Below are 13,486 nucleotides of genomic sequence, written 5' to 3'. Positions count from 1 at the left end.
CCACGGCCTGCGGAGGCGACATCCCGGCTCCCCGGGGCCTTGGGAGGGAAGGGGCAGGGGGCTTCTTCCCCACCGCCGCGTGGGAGAGGAGCGGAGAGCAGCGCGGGAGCTGCGCCGGCTCCTGGCCGCGGCGGGACGCGGGACACCTCACCCCGAGCCCGGGGGGGCCCTTGGCGGGGAGGCGGGAGCGCGTTGTGCTGCGCCCCGCTCCCCGGGCCGTTTCCCAGCCTCAAAAACCAGCGTGGGGTTGAGCGGCAGCCCCTGCCCTCGGCACCGCCATCGCCGGCCGGGATGAGAGGCGCCCGCTGTCGCTCTGCGTCGCGGCAGCGCGGGTGGGACCGGGCCCGGCGGCAGCCCCTCGGTGCGGTGTCTGGGCTGCGGGGAGAGGCGGGTGCTCCGCTCCCGCAGCCCCCGCTCCTGGGCGGCCCCGTTCCCGCTGGGTGCCCGCAGCCCTGCGCTGGAGGCGGAGGGACACCTAGTGTCCTGGGAGAGCAGAGCAGCACCGCGCACCCCCGCAGCGAGGGGGACCCCCACCCCGCATCGGGGAGCCCCCGCCGCCCTGGCACAGAGCGGGTGCCGGGAGCTTCGCCGGCACCGGGAGAGGGGCCGATCCCACGGGATCTGGGCCACCTCGCTCTCCGGAAAGGCTGCCGGGGAACCTGCGCCATCGTCTGAGCGGCCTTCCGCAGCGGAACAGCGCGGCGCTTCTCCCTGCGCCCCTGCGCCGGGGTCTGATCCCCGCGGATTGTGGGGCGCCCGGCTGAGGCCCTGGGTGCTGGCGCCGTCCTGCGCCCGAGGCTCGGGGCGCTCGGTGCCCCCCAGGGCTGCCGGGGATGGAGGCGGCCAGCGCCCCGAGGCGTTGGGTTTTATCCTGAGCAGGATTTATCCCCTTAATCCCTGGGCTGGAGCAGCGGGCGCAGGCCGGCACCCTGCGCGTGCTGGAGCCAGGAAACGGATCCTGCGCTGCTCCCCCTCCTCGGGGTGCCAGGGAGCCCAGGGGCTGGGTCTGCGCCCGCGCCCGTGGGGGGCTGGGGTTTGGCTGCAGGGCCGTGGCGCTCGGGGGGGCCTCCGGCAGCCGTTTTGGGGGGGGGCGGGAGGAGCGGGGTGCGCACTGACGGGCGCTGCCCCTCCGCCCGCAGCCTGCGCAGCTCCAGCAGCAAACTGGCGCAGCTGACGCTGGAGCAGATCCTGGAGCACCTGGACAGCCTGCGCCTCAACCTGACCAACACCAAACAGAACTGTGCGTACCGCGCCGCAGCGCGCCGGGGCGCTGGGGTACTGCAGCCCCTCGCGTCCCAAACCCCGGGTGGCTGGGGGTGGGGGGTTCCCCTGCCTGGGGGCGCCCGCCGTCGCGTCCCTGACTCCCGTTTCTGCCGCTTCCCCGCCAGTTTTCAGCCAGACGCCGATCCTGCAGGCGCTGCAGCACGTCCAGGCCAGCTGCGACGAAGCCCACAAGATGAAGTGAGTCGAGCGTTCCCTTCGCGGCGGGGGCGGGTGCCCAGGCAGCGCCCCGTCCCCCCCGCCACCCACCGCCCCCCGCTTCCCTCCAGGTTCAGCGACCTCTTCTCCCTGGCAGAGGAGTACGAGGACTCCTCCAGCAAACCCCCCAAAAGCCGCCGAAAAGCCACCCTCTCCAGCCCCCGCAGCCGCAAGAGCGCAGCCCAACCGGCCAACAACGAGGAGGAGTCGGCTTCCAGCAGCGCCTCGGTAAGCACCCCCCGGTCCCCCCGGCGCCCCGCCACCCCACCCCGAGGAGGCGCCAGCTGGGAGCTGGGTGCCCCCTCCCCGCCGGCGGTGACCCCCACTCCGCCCCGTCCCGCCGCAGGAGGAAGAAGACGCCAAACCCAAACCCACCAAACGGAAACGAAAAGGCTCCTCCGCCGTGGGCTCGGACAGTGACTGAGGGCTGCGCCTCGCCCCGCCGCTCGCCGTCCCGCGCTGGCCTCGCCGCGCTCGGACAAAAGCCATTGCCAGGACGGGAAGGGGCGCACGCGTGTCCCCCCCCGGGGACGGGACCCCCCCGGCTCCCGCTGCGGGCCCTGTGCTTCCACACCGGCCCTCCCCTCATCGACTTCTCCGCTCGTTTTTACCGGGGAGGGGTCGGGACCCGGCTGCAGCCCCTGCCCGCCGGAGGGGCAGCGTGGGCGGGGGTCCCCGGGAGGGGTGGGGGTCTCGGGGAGGGGTCTCCCACGTCCCCTGGTTTCGTATCAGCGATGTAAATAAACCGTGCGAACCGGCTTGCTGCTGCAGGGTGTTTGGGGGGGTGGACTCGCGGCCCTGCGCTGGGGACGCGCCAGCACCCGGCGGGTGGGGGGCTCGCTTCGGCAGCCCCCGCTCGCGCTGGAGCTCAGCGCCCGCGGGAGAAGGGGGCGATGCTCTCCCGCGTCCCCCCCAGTGCTGTCAGCGTTTTTAAGCGGAGTTTTTTGGGTTTGTTTTTTTTTTTTTAAAAAAAAGCGACAATTAAAAAAAAACCCTCTCTCATGTTTTGTACAAAACGCCCCCTCTTCGTGTCTCTGGGGGGTCCCTGGGGCCAGCGCCCCCCCTCCGGGGCCGGCGTCCCCGGACGCAGCCAGCTGGCGAGGGGCACCCAGGGGCGCGCGGCGCTGCCAGCCGAAATCTGGGACAAGGCTGGGGCGGGGAGGCCGCGGCGAGGGGGACGGGGGCGCGAGGGGGGGTCACGGCAAAGGGGAGGGGGTGAGGGTGGGAGAGGGGCCCGGGGGGGTGGGATGGGGGCAGGCGCGTGAGGGAGGGGATGGGGAGGGCTGGGGGGCCGTGGCGAGGGGGGGGGGGGCTGGAAGAGGGGTCTGGGGCGAGTGGGATGGGGGTGCAATGGGGGGGCGTGGTGGGGACAATGGGGGCTCGATGGGAGGGGCTGGGGGGGACGGGGGCGTGCGGGAGGGGCTGGGAATGACATGGGGGGGCCGTGGCGAGCAGAGGGGGGACGTGATGGGGGGCCGTGGCGGGGGGGGCAGCGCTGGGGCTGGGAGACGGGAATGGAGGGAGTGGGCTGGGAAGGAAATGGGGGGGCGTGGTGGGGACAACGGGGGCTGCACGGGGGGGTCCCTGGTGAGGGGGGCGCGGCGGGGGGGCCCGGCGGGGGGCGCGGGGCTGGGGGAGGGAGGTCTGTGGCCACCGAGGCGTGACGGGGGCGAGCGGGGGTGGGCGGGGGCCGGGCCCCGGGGGGGCGTGGCCCCGAGGGGGCGCGGCCGGTCCCCCCCGACCCCCCCCGCACCCCCGGTCCCGCAGCCATGGCGCTGGCGGCGGCGCTGGCGGCGCTGGCGGCCCTGGCGCTGCTGCAGCGGCTGCTGCTCCCGCACCTCTGGGCCGACCTGGCCTTCGCGGTGCGGGCCGCGCGGTGCCGCCGGCGGGTGGGGGGCGCGGGGGGGGGCAGCCTGGCCGCCCGGTTCCTGCGGGCGGCGCGGGAGAGCCCGGCCCGGCCGTTCCTGCGGGCGGCGGGGGGCGCGGAGCCCTACGGGCGGGGGGCGCGCAGCGTGGCGCGCGTGGCCAACGCGCTGCGGGGGCGGCCGCTGTGCGGGGAGCGGGGGGGCGCGCTGGGCCCCGGCGTGACCGTGGGGCTGCTGGTGGGCAACGAGCCCCGTTTCGTGTGGGGCTGGCTGGGGCTGGCGGCGCTGGGGGCCCGGCCCGCGTTCCTGGGCACGGCGCTGCGGGGCCCGGCGCTGCGGCACTGCCTGCGCGCTTGCGGGGCGCGGGGGCTGCTGGTGGCCGACGGTGAGAGACGGGGGCGCGCGGATGCGCGGAGCTGGTGGGGGGGGGGGAGGGGGGGGGGCCGGTACCCGGGGCACCGGGGGCGGCAGAGGTGGGGGAGTATCGGGGGGATACCGCGGATGGGGGTGGTACCGGGGATGGGGGGGTACTGGAAGATACTGGAGGATGGGGGGGGGTGTACCAGGGAATGGGGGGGGTACCGGGGACACCGGGGGTGGCAGAGGGTGCGGGAGGTGGAGGGGGTACGGGGGGATGGGGGGGGGGTCCCAGGGGATGGGGGGGTCCCAGGGGATGTTGGGGTCCCGGGGGATGGGGGGGTCCCAGGGGATGTTGGCGTACCGGGGGTGCACTGGTACGAGGTCCGCCGGGTGGGACTGGGGTGGTCCCGGGGTGGGGGGTGAGCTCTGGAAGCTCCGGGACGGTTCGGGTGCCCACGCTGGGGCACAGGGGCTCCGGGGTGGCTCAGCGCGGGGGGAGACGCGGGTGTTCCCCCACGGGACCCTCCAGTTGTGCTGGGCCCCCAAACTGGCCCCATCCGTGTGCCCCACACACACCCTGGTCCCCCCTGGGCCGGAGCTCGGGGTGGAGGTGGGGCAGCCCTGGCTGGGGGTGTCCCCAGGGGCTGGGGGCGTTCAGGGACGGGGCCCCATCCTCCCCTCGCCCCAGGCCGGGCTGCGGGGGGCTCCGCGGGCCGTGCCCAGGACCTGTCCCCCTCCACCAGACCTGTTCGCCTCGGTGGAGCCCATCCTGCCCAGCCTGCGAGAGGACGGCGTGGCGGTGTGGGTGCTGGGCTCGGGGCCGTACCCCCCCGGCGTGGTGGCCCTGCAGGAGCTGCTGGACGCGGCCTCCGAGGAGCTGGAGCCCGAGGACGTCTGGCAGCCCGAGGACATGAACGACACCTGCCTCTACATCTTCACCTCCGGCACCACCGGTGGGTGCCGGGGACGGGACGGGGCACGTGGGTCAACGGGGGGGGGCTCGGCACTGCCTGACACCCCCTTTCCAGGTCTCCCCAAAGCCGCCCGCGTCTCCCACCTCAAGTCCATCATGTGCCTGGGCTTCTACGAGCTGGTGGGAGCCTCCAGCCGCGACGTCGTCTACCTGGCGCTGCCCCTCTACCACATGGCCGGGTCCCTCCTGGGCATCGTCGGCTGCATCGGCATCGGTGAGCAGGGCCGGGGACCCCGCGTGAGCCCAGCGACGTTTGGGAGGGACGCTGAGCCCCCCCATTCCCCCTTTCCGCAGGGGCCACTTGTGTGCTGAAGGAGAAGTTCTCAGCCAGCCAGTTTTGGGATGACTGTCGTGCTGAGGGGGTCACCGTCTTCCAGTACATCGGGGAGCTCTGCCGCTACCTGGTCAACCAGCCCCCGGTCCGGGGGGGGCCAGGGTGGGTGGATGGGGGGGATCGGTGAGGGGGACACCCCCAAATCTGACCCTGCGGCCCCGCAGCGCCCCGGGGAGCGGGAGCACGGGCTGCGGCTGGCGGTGGGGAGTGGGCTGCGCCCCGACGTCTGGCGGAGCTTCCTGCAGCGCTTCGGGAGCATCCGCATCGTGGAGACGTACGGCATGACCGAGGGCAACGTCACCCTCTTCAACTACACGGGGACGCCGGGGGCCGTGGGCCGCAGCAGCTTCATCTACAAGGTGAGGGCAGGGTGGTCCTGCGCCCCCGTGCCCGGCCCCGCCGGGACGCTGCGCCCACCCAGGCCCCTCTCCCCAGCTCTTCTCGCCCTTCGAGATCGTGCGCTACGACGTGAGGGAGGGAGCGCCGCTGCGGGACGCGGCCGGGCGCTGCGTCCGCGTGAAGACGGGTGAGGAACGGCGACAGGGGTGAGCTCGGGGGGTCCCCGTGGGTGCTCCCCACCCCCATCACTCATCCCCCATCCCCGCAGGCGAGACGGGGCTGCTGATCGCCCCGGTGACGCCCCGCACCCCCTTCCTGGGCTATGCCGGCAGCCGGGAGCTGTCGGAGCAGAAGCTGCTGCGCGGGGTCTTCGCGGAGGGGGACACCTACTTCAGCACCGGCGACCTGATGGAGCAGGACGCGGCCCAGTTCGTCCGCTTCCGCGACCGCACCGGGGACACGTACAGGTGCCAGGGTCACCTCCCCCCGCCGCCGCCGTGGGGACAGCGCAGCAGCCCCACACGCCCCACGGCCAAAGAGGGGCTCAGCCCCACCAAATGTGATGGGGTGGGGGGGCTCAGCCCCATCCTGCTCGTCCCCCTCCCAGGTGGAAAGGCGAGAATGTGGCCACCACCGAGGTGGCCGAAGTCCTGATGGCCCACGAGGCCCTGCAAGAAGCCACCGTCTATGGCGTCACCGTGCCAGGTACCGCTGCCCCCCGTCCCACCACAGTGCTATTGCCCCCACCCCAAACCCGGCGGTGCCCCCCTGCACAGCACTGCCCTCGCCTGCAGGCCACGAGGGTCGCGCGGGGATGGCGGCGCTGGTCCTGCGCCCCGGCTGCCGGCTGGACGGCCCCGCGCTCTACCGGCACGTGGAGCAGCTGCTGCCGCCCTACGCTCGGCCCCGCTTCCTCCGGCTGCAGGTAACGGGATGGGGGGCACAGGGGCTGTGGGGTGATGGGGGGGGGGGCGGGAATCTCCTCAGCGGACCCTCGCCGCCGTCCCAGGAGCGCCTGGAGATGACGGAGACCTTCAAGCAGCAGAAGGTGCGGCTGGCGCAGGAGGGCTTCGACCCGGCGCGCGTCCCCGACCCCCTCTTCCTGCTGGACGAGGCCGCCAAAGCCTACGTCCCGCTGGGCCCCGCGCTCTGGGAGGGCGTCCTGGACGGGCGCCTCCGCATTTAAAGCATGGGCGTTCCGGCACCGGGTGCCCCGAAGCGCCCCATGTCCGTCCCACCAGCAGCGGGTCCCCCACGGGTCCGCTGCGTCCGTCCTGCCGTCCCCGGGTGCCCCCTCATCCGTCCCGCTGCCCCCCAGTGCCCTCTGCCCCCCCCGGCCCTCAGTGACCCCTCACGCCGGGTTTGTGTCCCTGTCCCCATCCCCACCCGTGGGGTGCCCCCACCCTGGCCGCAGGTGCCTTCCCCTCACCGGGGTCCCGCTCTTTGTACGAAAAACAAACTTTTTTCTCTTTTTTTTTTTTTTTGGCAAATAAACTCTTTTGTAGCAATTCTCGTCGCTGTCCCATGGCAGGATTTTGGGGGCGGGGGTCACCCAAGGGCTGAGGGGACACCAAGGCCGCCGTCCCCTGGGGCTCTGCAGGGACAGGAGCGGGGGGGTGTCCCACTTCAGTGCCCCCCCCGACCAAAAACCATCCCCAGGCAGGGCTGCGGCGCAACACGCAGCGGCAACGCCGCTCATAAACCGTTCCTTTCTTTGTTAAACAGCTCGCAAGTGATAATATTGCAAAGGGTTGGGGTTTTTGTTTCTTTTTATTTTTAATTTCTTTTTTTTTTTTTTTAAATTTTATTTTAATCCTTTCTCCAAAACTTAGCTGATTAGCCGGCCTCGCTCACCGCGTCCCCAGCTGGCAGCACTGATCCGGCTTCGCTTTGGCGATAAACCGGATTTCAAACACAAGGTGGAGGTGGGGGGAAGGAAAGGAGGGGAAAAGGGGGAGAGAAAAAGAAAAAAGTCCCTGCGAATCGGGACTGAAATCCCAGAAACGGAGCCCAAAATCCTCCAAATGAGAGCAAAAAGCCAAGAAATTGGGCCTAAAAATCCCAAATTGCACAAATCTGGCTGAAATCCTGCAAATTGGGATCAAAAATCCCACAGCGCACCACCCAAATCCTGCAAATCAGGACAGAAATCCTGCAAATGTGGACCAAAATCTTGCAAAACGGGCCTGAAATCCTGCAAATTTGGCCTAATATCCTGCTGATGAGAGCCAAAAACCTCAAATCGGGCCTAAAAGCCTGCAAATCAGGACCGAAACTGCACAAATTTATGTGGAAAGCCTCCAAATTGAGGCCAAAATCCTGCAAATTTTTGCCTGGAATCCCACAAATGAGGCCTAAAAAGAAAAACCCTGCAAATCAGGACTGAAATTGCACAAATTTGCCTTGAAATCCTGCAGCTTTGCGACAAAATCCTGCGAATTCCACCCGGAATCCCACAAACGAGGCCTAGAAATCGCCAAGCTGGGCCTAAAAATGCCGCCAAGGAGGGCTGAAATCCCCGAAGCGGGCTGAAATCCCCCGAAGCGGGCTGAAATCCCCCGAATCGGGCTGAAATCTCTGGGTTTTGGGTTTTTGTGTGGTTTTCGGGGCAGAGGAAGGAGGCCGCAGACGCAGTTGTTATAGATGTATATTGTATATATGCCAATGCAATAATAAAAACAGTGCAAATACAGTTACAGTTTATAATACTCGTCCCCCCCCCGGCCCCGCTCCCCCCGTGCTCAGCGCGCCGACCCCACTCCCCGCACCACCCCCCCCCTTCCCCCCCCCAAAAAAAACGGGACCCCCCCCTCCCTGCCTCCGGGGCTGCTGGTGCGGCGGGGGGGTCCCAGGTTGCGTGTGTGTGAAAGGCACAGATTCGGGAGGTGGCCGCCGCCACCAGTGCATCGCCGGGGCCGGGGGGGGGGCCACCGGTCCCCTGTGTCCCCCCCCTCCCCAGCACCGTTCCCCCCCTCCCCCCGCCCCCCCACCCCAAAAAGCCGAGCCGAGCCGCCGGGCCCCCCTTTTTGCACGGTTTATGTCTTACACACGAGGTCACACTACGAGAAGGACGTGACGACTTCCACAACACCCATGGCCAGGCGCGGTCGCTTTCCGCTTGTGTTTGAGTTTTTTTGTTTTTTTGTTGTTTTTTTTTTTTTTTTTACACAATGTACATTTTTTTGTCTTTTAAATTTTTTTTTTATCCTTTTTTTTTTTTTTTAATGTGTCAAGAAATAGCTTATATACACGGATGAGTCCTTGTTATATAACATTTCGGCAGCAATATCGTAAGCTAACGACGGGTCGGGGGCGCGGGGGGTAGAGGAGGGACGGGTTACGCCTTCGAGGAACCAAAAAAATGAAAAAAAAAAAAAAACAAACCAAGAAACCAAACCAACAACCACCCCCCCTCAAAAATTAAAAAAAAAACAAAACAATCCCAATAAAAGCGTTTTCACAAGCGGATCTACCCCTAGCTGCAAAAGAAACGCGAACAAAAGCGGGAAAGAAATCCGTATTTCGGCATCGGGAACGGAAAAAAAAAAAGAAGGAAAGGATTTTTCTACCGTACATCACGTCCCGGGGGCTGCGGGGGGGCTCAAGCCAAAAAATAATAATAATATTAATAACAATAAGAGGCCCGCGCAGGTCACACAGCCCCGCGCCCCCGCGCGCCGATCCGGGGGGGGGTTTTGGGGCGGGCGGGGGGGGAACTGCCTGCAGACCCCGGGCCCTGGGCGCCCACCCGGCCCGGCCCCCCCGCCCCCCCGCGGGGGGCAGAAAAGGGGTCGCGCCCCCCCCCGGGCAGATTTCACGTGTAGCACCATGAAGCCGGCATCGTTCTCCATCGGTCCCCCCCCGCCCCCCCGGCCCCGGCGGGGGCGACGCGGCCGTACGTATTGCACTTGGATTTTTTGTAAATTTTTTTTTTTTTATGATTTTTTTTTTTTTTTTTTTTGGAAAGTTTTATAATTCAACCTCAACCCATGCGCCCGGGTCACCTCGTACCTGTGACGGCGGAGAACGGCACTTGAGCGAGGGGGCTGGGGGTGGGGGGGGCAGAAGGATAAGCCGATTAAAAAAAAAAAAAAAAAAAAAAAAAAAAAAATCCCAAAAGAACCCAAAATTCAGGTTTATCCAAGAAGGAACAGTTTGTCAGCGTGCTCCCGCGGGAGCAGGGCAATAAAAAGATTTGAAAAAGATCTCAGCACCCTTGGGGGGGCATGGAACAGGGCAGCCACCCAAACAAAAAAAAAAACCCACAAAAAAACTATTAAAAAAAATAATAAAAACATCCTTTTGCGTCTGAGGGGCCCAGGGGGTTTGGGCACCCAGAGGCCTCGGGGGTTTAAGTGCTCATCGAACGGAGGGGGTGCTGTGCTGGGGGTCGAGGGGCGGCGTTTTTGGGGAGAAGGCGCCCCGTCCCCAGCGGTGGGGGGGGCTCCCGGGCCCCCCGCCCGCCCGGCAGCTCCCCACAGGCGACGGGGGGGGGGGCGCTTCAAAATTGCACGAGAAAATGCCAACGTCGGGGGAAAAACCTACAAAGGAAACGAAAAAAAAACCTTTAAACCCAGAAAACTCCCCCGAAAGGCCGGGAGCGGCAACGCCCCGCGCGGGCGCTGGGGTGCGGGCGCCGAGGGGTCCCGGCGCAGGGGTCCCGCCAGCAGCCGGGCGCGATTTCGGCTGGCGAGGGCGGCGGAGGAGGAGGAGGAGCAGGAGGGAGCCCCGTTAGTGTGAAGGTTAAGTGCAAATAGAGCGTTTCTCAGACGACTCCTCGCGGCTTCTTTCTTGCTTTGGGTTGGTGACCGCCGCCGGCCGGGGCCCAGGCGCTGCGCGGAAACCGCGGCGGCGTCCCCAGCGCCCGCGAGGGTGGCGGGCGGCGGCGGGCGAGAGCGGCTCCGGAGCATGCAGGGGCGCGGAGAGGGGGAGAGCGGGACTCACCGCGCCCGGGCCGGCGGCTGCTCGCAGTCCGCTCTAGAGCCCGCCGCCAACGCCGCCGCCCGCGCGCCGCCAGCACCGTCCATCGGCGCCGCCGCCGCCCGCGCGCCGCGGCGGCCGGCCCGCGCTCCCGTCCTCCGCGCGGAGAAACGGGAGCCGAGGGGTCGGGATCGGCATGGCCCGACTTTCCTCCGCCAAGCCCAGGGCGGCGCGGCGCCCCAGCGCGGACGCGGGCGCGTTCGTCGCGTCTCTGCCCCCGAGTCCCCGTGAGTCGGCGTAGGGCTGCCCTTCGGAAAAACCACCGGGCGCCGGCCGCCGCGCGGCCGCCCGTACCGAGTCTCTGGAAAGGAAAAGAAGGTTTAGCCAGCCATTTAGCGAAGGAGGAGGGAAAAAATGAACAAAAAAAAAAAAAAAGAAAAAAAAAACCAACCCCACAACACAATTAAAAACTCTATGCTTCGTCATTACAAAAAATAGCAGAAAAGAAGCGGTAACACACGCCGAGCGCGGGCTCCGAGCAGACGTCGTTCCGGCCTCGGCGAGGGGAGCGGCCTCTCCCCGCTGCGGAACCCGACGGAGTCACGCTTTGGAACAGGACAGGGCGCCAAGGTTTGAAATGGGCTTTGTTTCTCTCTTTTTTTTTGTTTGTTTTTCGTTTGTTTGCTTTTTGTTTCTTTTCTTTTCTTTTTTTGTTTTTTTTCTTTTTGTCTTTTCGTTCCCCCTTCCATAGGCACCAGCGCAGGCACTGCGTGCGGCGCGGCGGGGAGCGGGGGTCCGCAGGCGTTATTTCTGGCCGCTGATGGACTGCGATATAGAGCGCGGCGGGATCATATCCAGGAGGTATTCCCGCTGCCGGTCCGCCAGGCTCGACGCTTTGTGGCCCCCGATGCCGGCGTTCAGGTAAGCGATGTTAACACCTGGGGGGGGCGGAGAGACGCAGGTGGGGACCCCTCCAACACGCCCCCGCGCGCCGAGCTTCCCCGTTTCGTGACCGAGCCGGGACGCTCCCAGATTCACCCGGGAAGCAGGAATTTATCCCAAACCCGCCGAGGTCCGCAGGGCCTGCGCCGCAGCGGGGAGGGAAGCCCCACCGCCACCCGTGCTGGCGGCAACGCGCCCCCCCTCGCCTCCCCGAAAACCAAAGCGGGCACAGACCGACGCGCCCCGCTCTCCGCCCGGCCCCCGGCCCCACCCTCGCCGCGCCCCGGCGCGGATCGGGCCGTTACCTGGCATGCCGAGGAGCCCGCCCGCCACGGAGAGCTGGGGCGCCTGCGCAAAGTTGGACAGCATGGAGCGGGCGGAGGTGGGGATGCCACGCTGCAGAGTGCTCTGGGGCTGCGGAGCCTGAGGAAGAGGAGGAGAGACGGTAGGAAGGCTCGCGCAGCAGCCCGGGAGCAGCCGCAGGATGAGGAATCATCGCAGCTTTCAGCCGGCACGTGGAAAACACAGTTTGTGGGTCGCTCCCGTAGAACTAGGGAATGGGGGAGCAGAGTCCGGGGCCCGGCACGGGATCGGGAGGGGAAGGGTGGGAGACGAGACCACCGGCCGCTGCGGTCTCTGCCGGCACGGGGAAAGGGGCGCGGGGGGTTTGGGTTGAAAGCAACCCGAGAAAAAGGGCAGCCAGGCCCACAGCTGCTGCACGAGCGGTGGCAGCGGGACGCTCGCGCCCCCCCCTCCTCACCGGGGAGCGCTCGCCGTGCCACCCCCTTCCAAACCAGGAGCGTACGAGGGGACGCACGCTCCCGCGCGGCCGGGAGCCCAGCGCTGGCCGAAGGGGCGCCGCTCACCTGCCGGAGCGTGTGGTGCCGCATGATGTTCTCCTGTTTGCTGACGCTGGAGACGGCAGGCGCCGCGGTGGGGGACAGGGCTGCCTGCTGCTGTAGCCGCTGCTCGATCTCCTGGAGAAAGAACCGGCAGCACCCTCAGCGGTGCGCGCCGTCCCGCCGGACCTCGCCTCCCCTCGCAGCGGGGCCGGGCTGCCCCCGCCAGCGCCGCGAGCAGGGCGCGTGTCGTAGTTCAGCCCCGACACCCGCGGTTCAGTGCCGGCACCGGGCGGCGTTCCCGGAGAAGGGGGAAGCAGGTCCCGCGCCCCGCGCTCCGCCGTCGCCGCTTTGTTTGAAAACCACTCGAAACCCGGCTGCTTCCCAAGGTGTTCCCGGAGCCGCAGCCGCGCCGCAGCCAGCACCAGCAGCTCTTCTATCTCCGCACCCACGTGTCACAAACTGCCCAAAACCCTTCTCCCTCCAAACCAGACACATTCCCTCTGTCAGCAGCCCCACTCGGGGATTTTTTACAGCTCACAAACGATGATTCCGGTTTATTTTACCCCAGGGCCTTGAAGCAAGCTCTCCAACAGCCATTTATCACGGGAATTTTGCGAATCCCCCTTCCATAAACAAGCGAGCAGGCAGCAAGCGGTTAAGCGACTTCCTGCGCCTTCCAGGAAAGTCAGCGGCAAAGCCAGGGAGGGAAGGCAGCTGCCTCCAGCCAGCCCTCCAGCTGCGAATCCAGGGGGAAAACGGCACAGAGGGAGAGCAGCAGCCGGCCCCGGCCGCTCAGCACCAGCCCTTTTGCTGCCAGAAGCTCCACGCGCCGAGCCGGGCGTCCAGCGGAGAAGCCGAACTCCTCGAGGTCACGCACGGGGAGCCCCGACCGACCCACCCAAACGCCGCGCGCCGGCGGCGTGCGAAGGGACGGGGAGCGGGGGGGGGTCCCGCAGCAAACGCACCCCATCCCCACCGGCGCCGCTTGCGGAGGGGCCGCGCGCTTGCCTGCTCCTGCTGCAAGGCCTTCACGAAGGCGTTCTTCAGCCGGTTGGTGTGCTCCGCCTTCAGCGCCTTCTTCTGGTTGGAAGTCATGCACTGCTCGCACAGGATCTTCCCGTTCTTCTCCTGCTTCCAGTGAGGGGTGAAGTCGGTGCGGCACTGGGCGCAGACAAAGGGCTCCACGCGCAGCAGGGACGCGCAGCTTTTCCCTGCGGAAAGAAGGGGAATTAGGTGGGAAAACGGCACGGCTCCTCACTCCCGCGCTGCTTCCTCCATCCCGGGCACAACGTGCGCCGTCGGAGGGGTCTTGGCAAACAAAGGGGTTTTCGGGACAGCGCTGCATCACAGCCCAGCCCCGCTCCGGGCAGGAGCTCGGCATCCCGGGAGAGACGTCGGAGAAGCCCTGCCCAGGGACAGAGCAACTCGATGG

At 67.2% G+C, this 13,486-nt stretch overlaps 3 protein-coding genes across 4 annotated transcripts in view; 2 read left to right on the top strand and 1 right to left on the bottom strand.

Annotated features, from left to right (window-relative positions):
- Positions 1-13,486, top strand: part of INTS3 (integrator complex subunit 3) — a 187,142-nt gene that overhangs the window by 34,790 nt on the left and 138,866 nt on the right. The window contains exons 27-30 of one of the 2 annotated variants that reach the window (XM_086768605.1): positions 1,140-1,240; positions 1,389-1,461; positions 1,577-1,707; positions 1,826-2,082. In XM_086768605.1, the coding sequence (XP_086624731.1) occupies positions 1,140-1,240; positions 1,389-1,461; positions 1,577-1,707; positions 1,826-1,899 (379 nt within the window). In that variant the 3' untranslated portion in view covers positions 1,900-2,082. Of the gene's footprint in view, positions 1-1,139; positions 1,241-1,388; positions 1,462-1,550; positions 1,708-1,825; positions 2,083-13,486 lie in introns of both variants that reach the window. The other variant, XM_086768604.1, reaches the window with a different exon arrangement.
- SLC27A3 (solute carrier family 27 member 3) lies at positions 3,249-6,858 on the top strand. The gene is made up of 10 exons (XM_086768272.1): positions 3,249-3,729; positions 4,448-4,657; positions 4,733-4,891; positions 4,972-5,096; positions 5,176-5,370; positions 5,447-5,537; positions 5,619-5,817; positions 5,958-6,055; positions 6,145-6,275; positions 6,360-6,858. The coding sequence occupies exons 1-10, from the start codon at positions 3,249-3,251 to the stop codon at positions 6,534-6,536; spliced, it is 1,866 nt and encodes a 621-aa protein (XP_086624398.1). The 3' UTR covers positions 6,537-6,858.
- Positions 10,729-13,486, bottom strand: part of GATAD2B (GATA zinc finger domain containing 2B) — a 33,994-nt gene continuing 31,236 nt past the window's right edge. Inside the window, exons 8-11 of the mRNA XM_086768391.1 lie at positions 13,063-13,265; positions 12,079-12,189; positions 11,518-11,635; positions 10,729-11,208 (exon numbers count right to left, since the gene is read on the bottom strand). Of these exons, the coding sequence (XP_086624517.1) occupies positions 11,075-11,208; positions 11,518-11,635; positions 12,079-12,189; positions 13,063-13,265 (566 nt within the window). The 3' untranslated portion in view covers positions 10,729-11,074. The remainder of the gene's footprint in view (positions 11,209-11,517; positions 11,636-12,078; positions 12,190-13,062; positions 13,266-13,486) is intronic.

Source organism: Chlamydotis macqueenii, chromosome 28, assembly GCF_036417535.1.
Source record: "Chlamydotis macqueenii isolate bChlMac1 chromosome 28, bChlMac1.mat, whole genome shotgun sequence".
Lineage (NCBI taxonomy): Eukaryota > Metazoa > Chordata > Aves > Otidiformes > Otididae > Chlamydotis > Chlamydotis macqueenii.
Note: the sequence above shows the minus strand (reverse complement) of the source record. Positions and strands in the feature narration are given on the sequence as shown.

Coding starts and splice junctions, on each gene's coding strand:
- SLC27A3 (XM_086768272.1), top strand. CDS start 3,249: ATGGCGCTGGCGGCGGCGCTGGCGGCGCTGGCGGCCCTGGCGCTGCTG. Junction 5,538..5,618: donor CTGCGTCCGCGTGAAGACGG/GTGAGGAACGGC, acceptor CCATCCCCGCAG/GCGAGACGGGGCTGCTGATC. Junction 5,818..5,957: donor CGCACCGGGGACACGTACAG/GTGCCAGGGTCA, acceptor TCCCCCTCCCAG/GTGGAAAGGCGAGAATGTGG.